Here is a 19,479-nt window from a genome sequence, read left to right as displayed (position 1 = left end):
CAGTACTGCCAGGTCCACCACTAAACCATGTCCTTAAGCACCACACATACACATTAGGTTGCCTAGAGAAGTTGTGGCTGCTCCATCCCTGGAAGGGTCTAAGGTCAGGTTGGATAGTCCTCTGACAAACCTAGTCTAGTGAAACTGTCCATGGTGGGAGGTTTGGACTAGAAGATGTTCAAGATCTCTTCCAATCCAGACCATTCCATGATTCTGTGATTGTTTTAATACATCCAGGGATAATGATTCTACCGCTTCCCCACACAGCCTCTTGCAATGCCTGAAAACCCTTTCAGTGAAGAAACTTTGCCGAATATCCCATCCAAACCTACTCTGGTGCAACTTGAGGCCGTTCCCTCTTGTACTATCACTTATTACCTGGGAGAAGAGACTGCATCCGTCCCACTACAATCTCTTTTCAGCTAGCTGTAACGAACGATAAATCCCTCCCGAGCCTCCTTTTCTGCAGGCTAAACGCCTCCAGCTCCCTCAGCCTCTCCTAGCAGGACTTGTGCTCCCGATCCTTCACCAGCTTCGTTGCCCTTCTCCGGACACGCTCCAGCGCCTCGACGCTCCCCCCGCTTTTCTGGGGTAGCATCTCTCCGGAGCCACCAGCGGGGGCCACCCACGTCCTTCGCCTCCCGCGGGCTTTCGGCTTTTGTCCCTCGGGGATGCGGAGGGCGAGGTGCCCCCGCCGCTCCTCGCCTCTCCCCGCTCGCCCCGCCCGCCGGGACCCCCCCTCCGCGTCCCGGCGCCGCAGCGGAGGCGGCGCCGCGCTGATGTCAGGGCGCGGGGGGCGCGGGCAGCGGCGGTGCCGGGATGGCGCTCGGGCTGCGGCTGCGGCTCCGGCTCCGGCTCCGGCTCCGGCTCCTGCCCGCTCTCTGCGCCGCCGCCGCCGCCCTGCTGGCGCTGCCGCCGCCCGCCGCCCCGCGAAGGCCGCGCTGCGGGCCGCCCTGCAGCTGCTGGCGGGAGTCGGCGCTGTGCGTGGGGGCTGCGGGGGCACCGCGCAGCCTGCCCGCCGGCCTGGGCTCCCTGTGAGTGCCGGCAGCGCGGGACGGCACCGGCGGGAGGGGGGACAAGGGATGCGGGGAGGTCCCGCCTGATGGGTGGCATCTCTTTTTTCCAGGAGCCTGGTCAACGGGACCTTCTCCGAAGTCAAGGACAGGATGTTTTCCCACCTGCCCTCCCTGCAGCTGCTGTAAGTATGGCACTGGGAAGGAGCACGGCCAAGTAGCACTTCACCCTTCCTCCTAAATAGAGTCCCTTTAAGTATAGAGCCTCTCAGTTTCTCTTAGAGTTCCCTTTCCATTGTAGCAAGGGAGAAAACGGGGGAAGACAGCTTGCACAGTCCCCCAGTGTAGCTGCTGTTTCATAACATTTCAGCTCAGGGATGCATTTTCTGCTTAGAAACCGCTTCATAAAATGTGTATGTAGTTACTAAAGGAGGAAAATTTTTTTATAATGCCCTAAGTTCCTCTTTCTTTTAACTTCAGCTTTAGTAAGTTTTAGGCTGAGTTTTGTCCCTCAGAGTTATGTGGTGGTGGCTCTCACTCCTGCTCACTTTGTGCCCAGGAGTCTGGCATTGGCTTTGTGGGCACAATGGGGTGAGCAGAGGCTTCCAGGACGCACTTCAGAGGGAATCCTCTGTGTGCGAAGAGCTGGTGTTGTCTGCAGCATGACTCCGTGCTTCAGCATGACCCTTAGATGCCTTCTGTCCCAGCGCTCCTCTGTCCCAGGAGACAGTGGTCTAGCTCCCAGCACTTTGCAGCCATCCCTCCTTCCCGACCCCAGGCAAGCTGCTTGGTCGTGCCCGTGTTGCGGTTAGGTGTGTGCCTCCTGCTCCAGCAGCTTATCCAAACTTGCTTAATTTAGCTGTCCCGGGAGGCAGCAGGGAGGATACGGAGACTGCGGTACAACCCCCAGGGAAGCCTGGATACTCACTTCTCTGGTAGTCTGCAGCAAAGCTGAGCAGCAACCTGTCAAGCCCAGTGCAGCCTGTCCTGAATGCTGATACCAAGCAGGCCCTCCACACCTCCACCCCATAAGGTCTGACTGACCCCCCCAGGCAAAGATACACTGCAAAGAAAAATTCAGGAAAAGGATCCAAAGCCTGCCAGAAAGCCAGGCTTGCCACGGAACTAGATGTTAAAACTGGTCTTAGCAAGAGGCAGTCTCTAAAGGTGTCTGGTAGCTGATGGCAAGGCTCCTCTCCTTGGGAACCCCACCTCCTTTGACTCAAAGGCCCGTCTTCCTACTGGGAGGAGCAGCACTCCATGCAAAATGCTGGGGGGAAGGGGGCAAAGCAAGGGTGGAAGCCTTCACCTCCTTTACTGTGGAGCTGGTCCCAAAACCTAGGTTCTGTGAGAGTTGGAGGTCAGCACCAAGCCCCCAGCAGAGGGCACGAGGACCTTGCCACCAATAAAGGGTGGCAAACAGTGACCGGGTGCCAGCTGGGAAGGAAAGGGAGGAATCCATGGGTGGGAAATAAGAGCTGGAGAGGAATCTGGCTTGGTTTGGACGGTGGTACTAGGAAGAGGGAGGAAGAGTAGACAAAGATTGTCCCTTTTCCTTAGCTGCAGTAGATTTCTTGGAGATGTTGGGGTGTGTAGGGTGGTGGAGCAGAGGTGGGTCATTGGGAAAAGCAGAAGTTGCTCATGTCAATTTATGTGGTGAATCAGACATGGGAGCAAGGGGGCTTTGTCACCACTACCACCTCCTTGAGCACTCACAAATTCTGTTCAGTGTAATTTGTAACTTTTTCCTTAAAACGTGAGGAAAAAAACCCGATTAAATAGCAAAGAGCTGCATGCATAATTGGGCACATGGGCACCTCAGGACAATGCCTTCTGTGGCAGTAATCATGGTAAAATAGTAATGCAAAGGTTTTGGGGTTTTTTTTATGGCAGTCTTCATCTTTGTCAGATTTCTTCAGGATAATTTAAGGAGCATTTGTCTAGTATTAGCATAATATCCAGGGATCACAGGGAAAGTTTGTATTTCATGTTCATTAGTCTTCTAAATTAATTTTAACAAAATGCCTAAAACCATACAAAAGGAAGACTAATCAGTTGATCTAATAAAGCAATTAGTGTGAACATATTCATTCATACGTGAAAATTCTGAGATTTTCCAAAAAGTATTTATTTTGTGCAGCGTTAATATTTTAGACCAAATAAGTTTTGTTATTTTCTTGAAAGGAGATTTCCCTCTCTGCCTTTGAACATCAACATTTGGAGATTGTCCACTGCTGTGCTTTAAGAGAGCAAGGAAAGAACTTTACTGGCAGAGCCTCCATAACCTCCTTCTCCTTGGTTGTGTTGTGCTGGCTCAGGTGACAGTCTCTCTGGTGCAGCTCTAACATGTTTTGTCCCTGAAGTTCACACAGGAGTAGGGCAAGGCACTGCCTGGAGGAGGCAGCACTGCAGCTCCTCCTCAGAGCCTGTGGACACAGGGCTTTGCTCTATAAAGATGGCAGGATTCTCTGTCTCAGTGGTTTGGATGTGTCTGTGTTTCCAGCAAACTGTCCTCCCACTGGATACTGTACCCCATCTGCGGGTCAGGCTTGGAGCATTCCCCTGGGAGTATGGAATGAGTGTGTGCTGGCCCACGGTGACTGCATAAATGAGAGCTGGTGCTTGGGAGCTTAGGATTGGTGCTGAGGTGCACTCTTAAAATTGTCTGTGGGGCTGGAGGGGTGGTGAGCAGATGGGGCCCACACTCAGCACACCTGCCTTCTAATGATGGCTTGTTCTGCTCAGTGGACCATAGAGTTGAGGACCAGGTTACATTTAACCAAGGTCAATGGGACATTTTTCCTGGGGAGTAGTGGACATTAACTACCATCATGTAATGCCTTTTTTTTTCCCATAGACCATTCCACATATTTTATGTGTGCTGCATTGGTGGGGTGATACGGGCTCAAATCAGTAAGATTAGTTTGGTCATGGGCAATAAACACAACAGGCAAAATCCAGTGTGTCAAGTTTTAATGCTCTTTCCTAATGCCTGCTCTCCATTTTCAGCTTGCTGAACTCCAACTCCTTCACTGTTATACGAGATGATGCCTTTGCTGGTCTCTTCCATCTAGAATACCTGTAAGTTTGGCATTTTATGTCCTTTATAAATAAAAATGTTTTGATAAGTTGCCAAGACTCCTGCTACAGAGTCCTTGTCTTTACTGTGATTCCCAAGAGCAGGGGAGCTGAAGGATTTATGTTCCACTCCTGTGCAAGTATTCTTATGGTGGCTGACAATTTTTCAGATGTTACAGTGCATTTTTAAAAGATGCTGTGAATGCAAGGTGTCTCTGTGCAATTACAGCACACCAAAAAAAGCGTTGCTTAGCAAGAGCTTGGCTTGGCTTTCCAGAACTGTGCCTAACCTCCTAAGGGGATTTGAACCTCAGGCAAGAGGTAGAGCAGCCTGTCCTGACCTATGGGCAGCCTGAGTAGGAATTGCAGAATACTGGTGCACTGCACAGAACAACTCTGATTCTATTCTCTTCTCTCAGCTTTTGTCTCCTACTTTGCCTTTTTTCTGATATCTTGTTTAATGTCCATAGAATTTATCTTTATCTAATTAATTATAAATACATAAATATATAAACACACATTTCATATAATATAAACTATTGTAACTATTTATATTATTATTTAAAATTATTGAACTCTCCTTTTGTTTATATTGATCACTTAGCTGATTTTTACATTCGTTTCTTTTTCTGGCCCTTATTTATTTTTTTTTAGTTCCCCTCTTTTCTTAAAAAATAAAAAAAAAAAAGTATTAGCCTTGGTACAAGGTTGTCCTCCCTTCACACTCCAAAGGACAGCATTTGTCCGTGTTAGTCAGTATGAACTGGTGTGTTTGAAACTATGAATACAACCTAAAAAAACATCCTCATTCCACCCACCTTTCCAAGCTGATATGTAGCTGTGGAAAACATTAGTCCTTTCCTACAGGAAGACCAATGCTAATAAAACTGACTGGTGCTAAAATCTTGAAGGCAAATATTATGATGGGGTATATTCAGGGTTAATAGTCTGGTACACGTGGAGTAGCCAATAATGGAATTTGCAGCTAATGATAAATGTATATGCTAAAATCCATGATTCAGCTACATTTGGATTTTTCAGAGATAGCAAGTTATCTAAGCATTCTCTTTCCCTTGTGTTTACAAGGGAAAAAAATTATTTGCAGTAGTTTGTAAAAGGGAAGAAAAACATTTTTGCTTGTACCACTAGTGGCCTGTTTTGAAGTGCTGATGGGCTTGTCCCAGCAGCATAGCATACATCGTGGTTGTTGTACTGGTCACTGCAAGCAGATCCCTGTCTGAATGAAACACCCTGCTCTCCTCAGATGGTCAAAGGGCACATCTCTGACCACCAGCTGCAAGCCAGGGAGCAGGATGAAGACTGGTAGAGTCTTCCAGTTTCAAATTATTTTAGCAGCTGAACTGATGCCTAGAGAGACTACCTGGAACAGAAGCTAGACAGTGCTAAAGGAATAAAGTAGGTATTTATTAAAAGGCCTTTAAAAGGTACACCTTGGGCAGTACAAGAACCTGGTTGTGGCTACACCCAAGATGGATGGCAGGTCATGAGTTTTCACACTTTTTATAAGTTTTTGTCCAGTTACAGTTAATATAAGTTAATTGTCCAGTCACAGTTCCAGGTTATGAAGTCCCATCCTCCAGTTTGCTCTCCTCAATTTGCTGTTTATACTTTTTGGACATGAAGCTGCAATGGTGTCCTTGGTTCTCAGGCTAGAAAAGGATTTTTTTTGTCTAAATAAACTGTGAAGAGAACTTGCTGACACTTCATATGAAGTTCAGAGTCACACACCAAGACAGTACAGAATCTGAAAAATATGAAAGCTAAAACTGAAGGCATCAGAACAAGTAGTCTCAGTTAATGCTTGTGGTTGTCTTTTCTGCCAAATCCATAGAACTTTTCCTTTCCCCAGCAAATCACCCTTCCACCTTTTGGGAAGTGGCTGTGAGTGGCCTTCCTCTGTGATTTGCTTTTTTGGCCATGCAGACAGTAAAACCAGTACAGCTTCCATAACTCATGTCTCTTAGTTACCAGGGATCAGGCTTTGTAGAGAAGAAGGAAACCTCACTGACAAACAGCAATGAGAAGTGTCTGTATGTACAAAGCCAAAGTGTCTGGCTGAAGAGCAGCTGGGGACCACCCACAGCTGATATCTATATATTGATAATATTACCTCTGACTGTGTCCTGCTGCACTCCTAACGGCATTCAATGCACCCTTAAACTGACTCTGTGTATCCAGTCTGGGTAAGACAGATCTGACAAAGATGGCAGCTTTGCTGGCATACAGGCTGGAATTCCCAGAGTAGCATCTCTTGGAGGCCAGGCTTGGTGATTCAAGAATCTGGCAAATGCTTGAGTTCCAGCTTGCTGCAATATAGCCTTGTTTGTTTCCATGGACCACTGAACTGGTATGCAGGGATGCCCGCTGCCAATGAGGGTGTCAGGAGGCAGGGTGGCTCTTGTGGATTGAATTTGTGGCTCCACACAGCCCTGAGAGGACTGACCTGCTTCTGACATCTCCCACATTGGCACAACAATTTCTCATCTGCACCCTTTGCCTACAGTCAGGGCCCTGGTCACTTCATGAAGGATTTTTCCTACACCTAAACTGCAGAACCAAGAGCACTTGTCATCTCTTGTATTCCCATCTTCACTCTCTTTAGAAGAGACCTTGTATCATAGCATTTTTCCTCTAACTTCTGTGGAGGGCAAACAGAGCTGCTTAGGAGTAAGGGAGGCACTTTCATCTCATAAGCCTTTTATAAAGTCAGCATACAGTTGCCTTCATCCAGGTATAGCTGTATCATGCAATATCTTGATGGCCACCTGGCTGCAATCGCTTTTCAGGGATGATGGTGTATTTAGGGATGCGTCCTCAAGCACTCAGGGGTCAAGATGCTCAAGTATCAGCTCTTTCTTTAAATGCTGACGTGCACTCAGGAGGAGCAGTGTGCTGCTGGAATCGATACGCGCCTGTCATTATTCCCCCAGTGCACAGGGCTATGACTTGTGTGCAGCCAGCACCCTGCAGAGATGTCCCAGCTGGACAGGGCTCAACTGTGGCAGCCAGAACTCAACCAAGGCAGTGGTCTTGCCATTTGTGCAGATGTCAAACATGCACAGTTCAAGTTCAGGGCTGTGGAGGTGTAGAGATGGCAGTGTGTGTGTGCAGCCATGGGAGCTCCCCATCAGAGCAGTGCTGGCACTGCTGTGCTGCCAGCTGCCTTGAAAACACTGAGGATTTGTGAGAGTGGAAGGAAAGACTTTAGCTTCTCAAGTCTGCCTCAGGAGACTCTCCTGCACAGGTCTCTTGCCTCACACAACACATCCTGAGAGGATTACCAAGAGAGGAATAATTTTTTTTGCCTTGTTCACTTTGTTCCATTTCTGATGGATGTTTGTGTCACCTGCCATCCCCTGTGCTGCCAGATACTTGCATTGTTTGTTGCAGTCTGCCCAAGGAAAGGGGAAAAAGGAACATGAGCAGCTGTACTGAGACTTCCCACCTTTCAGTCTGAAAGAGCTGCCCAAAAATATGCTGCATCTGGCAACCATAGCTTAAAGTGCTGTGATGATAATAATAATGTTACTTGAAGTGTTTTAAAATACTTTTTTTTGGCCTAGATTTATTGAAGGAAACAAAATTGAAACCATTTCAAGAAATGCATTTCGTGGCCTTCGTGACCTGACTCACCTGTAAGTTATTCAACACTTGATAGAGTAATTTATACGTGAACAAAACTCTCCTGGTAGACCACTAGTTTTCCTGCTACACAGAAAACTTCTCTTCCTTCTGTGTCAGTTTTCTCCTGCTGTCAACCACATGCCTTCCATAAATTAAGAACCAGCTTTAGAGCAATTCTTGCCTGAGCAGCACTGCCAGATGTTGGGCTGTCTGTGTGCAGGCACATCTGGGTCTGGGATGCCGCTGGTACCCCCAGTGCTGTGCTGGTACCATCAGCACCACCACATTGCCTACCCATGATCAACATTCCTGCTTCTTTTCAGTGTGCTCAGTGATTGCTCTGTGGGTTACATTTGCACCTGGGGAAAAAAAAAAGACTTTAAATATTTTACTTTTATGTGAACTTCAAGCAATCTCCATTCCTGAATGAGAATAATTAATGCCTGTTCCTGGTAACTTCTAACAGTGCCAGTGGCTGGACAGTACCAGATAATTAACAACTTGTAGGTGAGCTCAGACTTGGTAAGAATTACAAGAGATAGCAATGATATTAAGGTCTTACTTTCTTTTCTAGTTCTTTGGCCAATAACCATCTCAAAGCTCTGCCAAGGGATGTCTTCAGTGATCTAGATTCTCTAATTGAACTGTAAGTAAAGAGAATCTTTCTACTGCTTCTGTCACTCCTGCTCTTAGTTTTAGGTTCAGGGTGTGTGGTGCTGTATCTAGTATCTACACAGAAAAAAAAGTGTGGTTTTTTTTTTTGTTCTAACTTTCTTTCATTTTATAATTGTTTGCTTGATAGACTCTTCTAAAGTAACTGCTATTTCTTAAATCACCGTTGCTTCTTGTGATGCTGTGTGTGTCTTGTGTTATTGTACATCTTTCTGATGTCTCCTATAAATTGTTTTAGAGAAAGGGAGACAATCTTAAAACTGAAAACGTTTCCCTATTTTTGTTGCATATTCCCTGAGATTATTTTAATACAAGGGATTAGTTAAAAAGAAAAGAAGCTTCTTTTCCTTGTTTCTGTGCAGTTGTAGCACATTACTGACATTGTGTCAGTATTTCCCTGTGTAACTAGTATTCCCCTATTTTTGGCCTGGCTCCTCCAACCAGCAAAGAAAAATTGTAAGCCACAGAAATTGCCAAAGGATCAAAGAACAAGTACAGTGCTGAAATTGCACATACATTAATTAGCAGGAAGAAGTAAAATTGACTCTACATCAGCAGCAACTCAAAAAATACAAGTCTTGCATCTGTGTTTTATATCTGTAAAGCTGCTCTGTCAACCAGTGGTACTGGAACTGTTTAGTGAAGTAATGAGAATTCTCTGTATCAGTGGTAAATGGTGCAAAGGAGACCTGCAACAGACAACCTGAATGTCAGGATGTATTACATTACAGTCCTCATCCTATGAAAAGTTACCAAAAAAGTAACTTTACACATGAATCACAGGGCTCCACTACTATGATTATATATAACCATAAACTACAATGTTTTTTCAAAACACTCAGTGAAAGAGAGCTCATAATAAAATAATCCAATTTTAGAAACTTCCCTGTATTTGGTTCAGAACAATTCAAGGATACTCAGATATTTTGAAATTCAGCATGTCAAGGTGATGACAGTTCTGTAGTGCTCATATTACTATCAATTTTTTCAAAATATGTTTATTTCTGTGTGTTTTTTTAGAGATTTAAGGGGAAATAAATTTGAGTGTGACTGCAAAGCCAAGTGGCTGTTTTTGTGGTTAAAGATGACAAATTCCACAGTTTCTGATGTCCTGTGTATTGGTCCAGCAGAATATCAGGATAAGAAGTTAAATGATGTGACAAGTTTTGATTATGAATGCACCACTACAGGTATTCAGAATGTATATTTCTAAGCACACTACAAATGGTTAAATATCAGAAGTTTAGATTATATCCTTTTGCTTCTATGAGCATGACCTGGGGGGAGGAAAGGGTTACATACAAAGCACTTCTAAGTACTAGAACAAGTACAAAATAGGAAAATTACATTTTGAAGCCAAAGTATGTCCTGGGTTTTTATTTGGATTAAGTGATAAAGGGAGAAGAGCTCTGCCTATTCATATACCAAAAGACTTGATTATGACTCAATTTGTGGCTTAATTTTCATCACAGAATGCTTTCTATTATCTGGAATAAAGCCATATAGTTATGGCAGATGAGCTTCCCAATATCCCTGTATTTCACAGAAAGCAATGAAAATAAGTTCAGAAATGTGGCTATAGCTGTTATCTTTATTTGATAAATCATGATTTGTTAGCATAGAAGATGGTGGAAATAGTGCCAGCAGTTCTTCATAGAACTCCATTAAGTTGAAGAGAAAAGTCCAATAATATTCTGACTACTGTCTTGCCTAGGTTCTTGATTTTTTTTTTTTTAATTTTTTTTTGTAAGGTAACGTAAAGCATGCTGAAGGGAGCAAAGAGAAATTTGCATGTGGTTATGCTTATATTTTATACCCAGACTGATGCAGTTACCTATCTTTAAATGTAGCCACATCATATAACTGAAAATATCAGCTGCAGGTATTGTTTTTCATCTTTTTTGAATAGAATGTCAGTGCTCTGCCATTTTTCTAGACAGTAATGTCAAAGGTGTGCAAGTTCTCATTTGTCATCAAGTCAGTCATTGTTATTAGAAGATAAGAGAAAAGGTGATTACTAATAATGTAAAATGAAATTTCAGGAATGGTATGAAAGATGCTTTGATGGCAATATGTGAAGGAAAAAAGAATGAATTCAGAATTCAAAATTATGTCAGAGGAGCAGCAGAGGTGAAGTGCAATAACCTGCTGCATAAAAGGATGCCAAACACAGGAGAGCAATGAAGTTTAGAACAGCACCAAAGTTACATTCCTATGTCTGCCAAATCACTGAGACGCAACAATGCAAAGTAAAAGCAGGATTTATTTCATTGCAATGTGGTTTAAGCAACTGTGTAGCAGTGACAGTGCACAAGATAAAGCCTTACCTGGTCCTAAAACCTATCCTGACCTACAGACCCTCTGTCACTTTTTTGTACCTAGACACTGTAAAGTTGTTCCAGGCATAACACCTTAACATTGTCCCTTCGTCTGCTGTAAGTGAAATTACACCAAGCATAAATCTAATTTCATGTGCTGCAGAATTTTTGGGGACCGAAGGCATTCCATGGGGCAAAGATTGCCCATCTGAATATTTGTTCAAAAGCCCTCAGAGAAGTGCTCCCACAGCACAGCATAGCATGTAGCTGTCATGCTCTGTTCTGTGTGACCTTGGTGGTCTGTGGTGTGGTGTCAGGCCACTGCTGCTTTCTCCTTCTCTGCCATTGCCTCCCCCAGATCTAAAGGGACTGTAAATATGCCCATATTCATTGAGGACTGATAAGTCACAGGCTTAGAATACATAATGTATTCTAAGTAAAGCAATATACCCCATAGGTGTATTCTCCTTTCTCAGTCAGTGGTGGGCAGGGCTCTGCAAACCTCTTCCACTCATGTTAGTCTTTAGTATAGTATTTCCCTCCTTTGCCAGGTGGGATCAGACTTTCCATCATTTCTGGTCTCCAGTACTCTGTGTCAAGCATGACTGGATGCAGGATATGGTAACAAAGCAGATTACTTGGTAAAATGTGTGTCTTGTTGGTCCAGTCAGCTCATTGCACTAGCTGAACTGCTACAATGGTAACAGGAGAGATGGAAAGAGGTGCTGCCAAATTTAAAATAAAAAGGCAAAAACCAAAATGATCCTGTTGCTTCTTCACAGAGAAAGTGATTGACAGTATCGGCGACCTGCATTTTATCTCTTTTTGTGATAGCATCTGTATTTTCCATTTCTCAGTGCTTGCATCATGGAAGCAGGTTAAGCCATTTCACTTCATTTCTTGTCTTTCTTCCTCAACAGTGTGTGAGGGGGCTGTGCTGTGTCTGTGAGCACCACAGGGGAACATATAACTCACTTTCACAAGTCTGGAAAACAGGCCTTGGGCTCCCACAACCACTGGGAACAGGCCATGTGCATGCCTGGGATCTGCTTTGCCCAGACCTGCAGGCAGGGATCATCTCACTGAGCTTTGGAAGCTTGTTTTCCCCTTTCTTTACCTAGCTGGGATTGTCTTCTGGAGGTGGTTTTCTCTTTCCCTGCTGTCCGGAAGGGAGGCAGTTTGCCAATTAATAGATACTGCTCCATTCCTGCTCCTGTGCTGGAGATCTCCTGTAGTGGGAGAAAGGAAAGGATGGTTAACATTCCCTGCTGGTACACCCAGGTCCTGGGTAGCTTCACCTGGAGTAGAAGTATCCACTCGCTGTAGGGAACAAGGGATGTGAGGAGAGTGGGACTGAATTGCAGGATACAGTTTTGGAGCAGCTGCACAAACAGACCATCACTTATATTTTTCCTTGGTGTCCTATAATGTTCCCTGCATTCTCCCGCTCTCCCGTGCTGGCGTCAGTGCTCCTGTGTGTTGGGATCAACCCAAGCAAGGGCTGCCAGAAGGAAAATCAGCCCAATAAGTGTTGGGTCCCTCACCTGTGACACCATTATTCCAGTTCACCACAGTGAGAGCAGAGGTGGAATAAGCAGAGGTGGACCGGAGGACAGGGGACACCCCCACTCTCAGCCAGCAGAAAACAGCATGAAAACCATGAGTCTTGAGAGAGGGAGAGCAAAGCTGTGTATGGGCTGGGGGAGAGAGGGGGACAGCTCGTGCAGCCAGCAGCACAGGGGAAAGTGTGGGCTGTGTCCTCTGCTCTCTCCCATCCAGGGGATCCGACTTCAAAGAGAAAGAAATAGGAAATGGGCTCCTTCCCCAATCCTGTATTTACTGCATTAGCTCTTTCTGGCATTACAGCAGGATATGTAGAACTAAATCAAGCCCCCAAGGCCTAAATCTTTTGCTGCCCTGATGTGGCAGCAACTTCCACTGTGTAACTCTGTTCTACTTTACAATCTGGTATTGCCAGCTGGTGCTAAAACCAACATTTATTGCTTTTTGCTGATTACAAAGGATTTCCCTACCCATTTTCACATGCAGACTGGTTTATTTCAATTCACAAATTCCCCCAGTGTTTCACAACTGTTCAGATTTCAAGAGATGTCTTTTCAGGATTATTTTTTGGGTACTTTTCCTCAATATTTTTATTTTCTGTGATGTGTCTGCTATTGCTCCATCCGTTAGCTACCTTTTATAATTGGTCAGTTACTTATACTTTCTGCATACTTTGGTGTCAGTTTTCCCCGGCCCTTTTATTTTCCCAGTGAGACTGAAGATAACTTTCTTGTTTGCCTACCAGCATTTATGAACCAAGCCCACTCTGTATTTATAGTAGTCCTTCCAAGAATGAAGACTATAATTTCTTTCACAGCTGTGGAACCTGCTCTGTTTTTTTAATGGTAGTCATCTATCTTTATTCTCCACAAGTGTAACTCCTCAAGGGCAAGGCTTTCAAGCATGCAGAAACAGAGGGTTCTTCATTCAGAAGCAATTATTTCATAATGCACCAAAATAAGGGACTTGAGTGAGGACTTAATTATCATTTCACCAAAATCCCTGGACGCTCAGGCCCTTCCAGCATAGGAGTGTGTGGTGGAGGCATGTAGCAAATGGAGCTTAAAACAGAGCAGTGCCTGGTTCTGCACAGAAATGCCATCACAGGGAAGATGCTTTTCCTTTTCTACATATCTATATCCATACATTACTTCAGTGAAGGCCCCCTACCACATTTTAGACCTGAGTGCTTTGTCAGCTCTACTACACCATGTTTTTTTCCTGTTAATAGAGACATTGTGCAGCTGTCTGGTCAAATGTCAAATTCAGACCCAAGTCTCCTCACTTTGCCCCAGACTGGCTTTGTGGTGACTGCTGACATACCCCATGGTGAATTTTCAAATTAAGTCTACAAAGGCACCTAATTTTTGAGGGGAAAAATGTCTTTCATTCTGGAGTTAGACTCCTAATCTTTACAGGTTGCTCTAATTTCTCAGTCTTATTGTCTAGGATAAGTTTTTCACTGGATAGTAATTTTCAGGTTGGTTGTATTTTATGCCTAAACTACATTATAATGCCCCATAAAACATTATGTTAACTGAGTTTTTGATTACACCATTTTGTCTATGGTCTAGGCAAAATGGGGTTATCCCCAGGCAAACTTCAGATATCATTTCACTTTCTGCCTGGTTTAGCATAACACAAATTGCCAGTGATTAAATTTGCATGACTTAAGAAGTTATTGGACTTCAGCTGGTAGTTGCTGTCTCTCAGCTTGAATGTGATTCTAGCAAGGCCATTTCACTTGATGGGAAAGCAACTTCCAGCTGTGGGGAAAGAGACTTCTCTCTCTATTGCACTGATAGTATCCAGCCTAGATGGAAAATCTGAATTATTTCACTATTTACATATTTGATCTCCTTGACAAATACATTTCCAGAGGACAGTTCATGATACCTGAAGCAGGAGATGCTTTCCCTGTTGCTGCATGCCTAACATGAGCACTGATACTTCCATGACAGCGTTATACAAAATCCAGAGTATTTCACTCATTTTTCAGTGTACATCATTCTAATCTTATTCTTTGTTTCCAGCAAGGATGTATCCTAACTGTTGTAAATGTATGTTTCTAGATTTTGTTGTCCACCAGATTTTGCCCTACCAGTCCGTTTCAGTGGATACGTTCAACTCAAAGAATGATGTGTTTGTAGCTATTGCACAGCCCAGCATGGAGAACTGCATGGTGCTGGAGTGGGATCACATTGAAATGAATTTCAGGAGTTACGACAATATCACAGGTATATGCACACTGGGATTCCAGTCACTGATGAACTGTTGGCATTTCACAAGGATAAGATTTGTAGATGGGACCAGCTTGTTGGGTTTTGTCCTGAATCTCTGTTGAATTTGGCCGACTGTAGTGAGTGACACTGGGACATGAGTAACTCCATGGAGTAATGTGTCTTGTTAAAACATGCACATTTAACCTGACTGTAGCACACAGACTAGGCTTTTTTTGTCCAATCTTGTAAATTTTTCTGAAGGCACAAACACTTGTCATGAATGTCACACCATGGCCCAGCTTAGCACTCTCTGCCTCAATCACATAGCAAGTTAAAGCAGAAGCTGAAGGAGCACTTGATCTTGCCAAAGTGCCTGCAAAAGAGAGTATAAAAAGAATCTATTGCATGTAGGAGGAAACAGGTCTGAAGGATGCTTTTAGGGTGAGCTGACCAAGAAGCCAGTTGAAAATGACAGAGATGTTTAAGCTGTGATAATTACTTAAAGGGATGTGCTGTAAAGCTTCAGAATTTACTTTCAATTTAGCAACATGCTCAGATTACTGATCAAACAAAAAGCCTGTGTGGATGCCAGGTGATGTGCTAATGCTGATTTTCTGACCACTGTTCTGTCCGTGACCAACACTTGTGCTGCTCAGTCACATCATGACAGCAGAGGCAGAGTCTTCAAACCTGATTTCCCAGATTCTCCATGCCAGAGGTTTTGAAGACTCAGGAGCTAAATTATCAATGGAGCATCATTCCCTCCTGCTCTTGGTTGTGTGTGATTGATTATTTTTACATTATATTTTGGGAGATATTGAGTATGCTCTGCCCCTCTCTGGTGTTGACTTCTACAAAGGCAGAAAGCACTTACCTCCTGAGATCAGCTCTGTGTGTCACTAACAAAAGTTTACAAGAAACTACCCCTCTGTCAGGAAAGTTTTGGAAATGAAAAATGTTCCTTTTTTAGGTTTCATTATGTTTTAGTAGATTAGGGTAAAATATGTACCAGGGATGTAAACTGAGAAGTCAACAGCCCAGAGAGAGCTCGCTGAGCCCTAGAAAATCTCCGGAAATGAAACTGAGGGTTTGAATCATTTGCAAAGATAGCTGCTGCCTTCCAGGTGTATTTCACCTTCCTCTGAATGACTTGATTAGGAGACATTTCTGCCTGGGACTTGTGTCCTACTTCCACACCCAGAGTTTGCTCCTGGAAGGTCTGAGCTTGAGCTCTGGACTCTGAAATGTATGTGAGCCTGAGATTTTTGCCAGGGGACACAGGCACACAAAAAACCTCCTGTAGAGCCTGACGAGTGTTTTGTAGAGCTCTGGAGCCAGATCCACAGAGAATTTCACTGCTTACCATATGCTTGGCATTTGGATATCTAAATTTAGCCCTTTACAACTTATGGAGCTGAGCTAGCTGTCAAGGTTGCCTTTACAGTGAACATGAAGAGCAAAGCATTGCTGTCCTCTGCAGAAGGAGACAGGAGACAGGTGAAAGCTCTGCTAGAGTTTGTGTTTTGACTAAGTTAGATGAGAAGGAGCCTGGATAATCAGTTCGACCATTCATGTCTGTGCTGCAGATACCTTGCTGTCCTTGAGATGAAGTTACTCCCAGCTCTCCTACACTGGAAGGGTGGCAGATCATCCCAGGCCAGCTCTGAAAGCCACGGGTAGGGGACCAGGAGGAGCCAGGGTAAATCTCCTGTAGTGACTGACCAAGGATGCATTGGGGAACTTGTGCAGCTACAGTTCTACCTAAACTGTGTGCTTCACAGACAAATTCCTCTCTGCTTCCAACAACACTTATCGTAATAGCCTCATTGTTACTTTTTTGATGTGGTTCTTGTTTAGTGTAACTTGACATTCTCAAAATAGACCATAACCTGATCTGATCTATCTGGCATTATTCCTAAATAGTTTAACAAAATCTAAGGAAACCTAACACAAACAACAGAGTTAGACTTATCTTTTTCATCCTGCTGTTAGGTGATATATCCACAAGATGCATCAATATTTCTATGTACATTAGCAAAAAGCTGACTCTAGCCCTTCTGGAGCAAGAAAATATACTATATTTCATTCTTCTAGTTAAGATGGAAAGATAGACATTACAAGAATAGGAGAATTTCAGATTCTGATGAACAACAAGATAAAAACTCTTGTCATTTTTAAATAATAAAATTTTGCTTCAATAATTGTTTTGGATACTAGGGACCATGTGTTTGAACAAACAGAGAAATAAAAAGTATTTTGCATAAAAAGGAATTAGCATTTTATGATACATCATACTTGCAGACATTACAGGGTGGTACAAGTCATCACTCCAGTTATTGGGAAGCAAAAAGCTTTAAAAGGTGCTCTGATGGCAAGTAGAAGGAGACAAAATTATGAGATGGTGCAGGTCTAAAAGAGGGGAGGGGTGGTTTGGTAATGTCTGTGGTGTAAATGGTGGTTTGTGCTGTGCTAATACCTGTGTTGTTTTTTTTTCTTTCTTTGGGCAATAGGTCAGTCTATAGTGGGATGTAAAGCCATTCTTGTTGGTGACCAAGTCTTTGTGGTGGTGGCACAGCTCTTTGGTGGCTCACACATTTACAAGTTTGATGAAAGCTGGACGAAGTTTGTCAAATTCCAGGATATTGAAGTATCTCGCATTTCCAAGCCAAATGACATCGAGCTTTTTGAGATAGACAGTGAAATGTTTTTTGTCATAGCAGATAGCTCTAAAGCAGGTTTGTCAACAGTGTATAAGTGGAATAACAAAGGATTTTATTCGTATCAGTCTCTTCATGAGTGGTTCAGGGACACGGATGCTGAGTTTCTTGATATAGATGGGAAATCACATTTAATTCTCTCTAGCCGTGCCCAGGTGCCCATTATACTCCAGTGGAACAAAGCCTCCAAAAAGTTTGTCCCACACAGTGAAATCCCCAACATGGAAGATGTCTTGGCTGTGAAGAGTTTCAGGATGCAAGATGACCTTTACATCACACTCACAAGATTCATTGGTGACTCCAGAGTTATGAAATGGAATAGCAAACAGTTTGTGGAGATACAGGCTCTTCCATCCCGAGGAGCAATGACACTGCAGCCTTTCTCCTTCAAGAACAATTATTACCTAGCCTTGGGAAGTGACTACACATTCTCCCAGATTTACCAGTGGGATGGTGAAAAGAAGATATTCAGATTATTTAAAGAAATCTACGTGCAAGCACCACGGTCTTTCACAGCTGTGTCAACAGATCGAAGAGATTTTTTCTTTGCCTCTAGTTTTAAAGGAAACACTCAAATATTTGAACATATCATCATTGACTTGAGTTTATGAAAATCTGGTGGAGTGAAATTTATGTAGAATGACATTTATACACAAACAAAACAAAAAGAGACCTTTCCAAAAATAGGGTGCATCTATGGAATATGATGACATTTTCTGAACTTTTCAAACTTGCATATTAATCAGGGACTGCATTTACTTGGTTACTGCATGACATGTCCATTTTATCCTTTTTCAGAGATATCTCACAATCTGCAGTCATTCAAAGAGGAGTGCAGTGCATTAGAATTAATGTTGACATCTAAGAAAATAACTTATATTTTATCCAGAAAACTACCTTGAGTTGAACATCTCATAAAGAAAGTGAAGAGTGAGCCATACATAAAAATTATCTTGACTGCTAAACTAGTGTTTTAGTAGTGTAAGTTTTAATATTAGAGTCAGTTCTTCATGGCTGCTGATTAATTGCAAAAGCAAACAGGAACATTTCAGAATACACAGAGTTCGCTCTTCAAAATCTTTCTTTCTGGTGCACAGTAAATCCAAGACATCATTATAATTCATTGCAGACTGAAGGGAGAGTCAAAATCTATTGCCATTTTTCTTCCATTATTCACTTTTTTCAACAACAAATTGTGCATAACAAGTAGCCCAGCCCACAGTAAATGGGCAGCCAGGAAGAGTGTGTCCCTTCAGGACTGTGAGATCTCAACAAGTTAACACAGACAAAGAATACCAGAGGTCTGCATGATGCCATAAACAAATCAACTACAAATCCCACCCACTCTCTGTTTTAATAGGTATTCCAGAAATCTATTTCATTTTGCCCTAATTCCTACTTTTCCTGATGCTTCCCAGTAGACTCTGGGGGTTTAACATGTTATTCTTTTGTGAACTCTCATTCCAGCAGGCAGAGCTTAAGCTTTGCCTGAAACACATATTGACATTGATGCACTCCATGTTGTAGCTCCTCTGTACTCACTGGAGGTGATTTATTGTCCAGTGCTTCTCCCTCAGCACAGCTCATTAGCAATAAATTCAGGTTTGGGACATCAAAGTTGTGCTTGGGAAATCTTACTGCTGGCTAAAGTCTAACTGTGACTTCAGTATCACCAAGTCATCTGAAGATGTTGGAGCTGTTTCAGAGTAGAGCTAATCCTGCCTCCAAGAAGGATTTCTACTGGGTGAGTCCAGGCTGGTGCTAGGTTGCCAATCCATTGAAGGTTAAAGAGGAGGATGTGAGCAGACTGTGCTTCATTGGTGTTTTGAGTGGTTACAGACCAAAGCATTCAGTCATCCTAAACAGGGCAATCCTGGCACACAGAGCCTCTCTCAGGATAACAGCAAGGGACTGTTATCCTGGAAAGGCTCTTTGCCACCCTTACCCAACAAAATTGTGTATCAGAGCTCTTGTTTTTTCTCTTACACAACATATTTCTTTAAGTTTCCCTACCACTTAGTCTACTAGGTTGTTTTGTCATGTCTTGCTGCTGCACTGTTGCCTTGGATAATAGGGAGGCTTTGCATAAAGCAGGAGGAGCAAAGGAAACTGTCCTTTTTTCCTTCATACTTTGGCCTATCTCACCATCCTTCTGCTGAGTGAGTTTCACATTTTTCCGCTAGACATGTGAAACACAGCCTATGATCACAAACAGGGTTGTTCTCATAGGCTTTCTGATATCCAGGGTGTG

At 43.4% G+C, this 19,479-nt stretch overlaps 1 protein-coding gene across 1 annotated transcript; it reads left to right on the top strand.

The window, feature by feature from the left end:
* Window positions 1-819: 819 nt before the first annotated feature.
* On the top strand, window positions 820-17,839 carry LGI2 (leucine rich repeat LGI family member 2). Its single transcript, XM_062493630.1, has 9 exons — window positions 820-1,034; window positions 1,127-1,198; window positions 4,023-4,094; window positions 7,676-7,747; window positions 8,311-8,382; window positions 9,429-9,598; window positions 10,318-10,359; window positions 14,362-14,526; window positions 17,022-17,839. The coding sequence occupies exons 1-9, from the start codon at window positions 820-822 to the stop codon at window positions 17,837-17,839; spliced, it is 1,698 nt and encodes a 565-aa protein (XP_062349614.1).
* Window positions 17,840-19,479: the final 1,640 nt, after the last annotated feature.

This window comes from Cinclus cinclus, chromosome 5, assembly GCF_963662255.1.
Source record: "Cinclus cinclus chromosome 5, bCinCin1.1, whole genome shotgun sequence".
Taxonomy (NCBI): domain Eukaryota; kingdom Metazoa; phylum Chordata; class Aves; order Passeriformes; family Cinclidae; genus Cinclus; species Cinclus cinclus.
The sequence above is the reverse complement of the archived record's forward strand: the minus strand, read 5'-3'. Positions and strand labels throughout refer to the sequence as shown.

Coding starts and splice junctions, on each gene's coding strand:
- LGI2 (XM_062493630.1), top strand. CDS start 820: ATGGCGCTCGGGCTGCGGCTGCGGCTCCGGCTCCGGCTCCGGCTCCGG. Junction 4,095..7,675: donor CTCTTCCATCTAGAATACCT/GTAAGTTTGGCA, acceptor TTTTTGGCCTAG/ATTTATTGAAGGAAACAAAA. Junction 10,360..14,361: donor TCTAGACAGTAATGTCAAAG/GTGTGCAAGTTC, acceptor GTATGTTTCTAG/ATTTTGTTGTCCACCAGATT.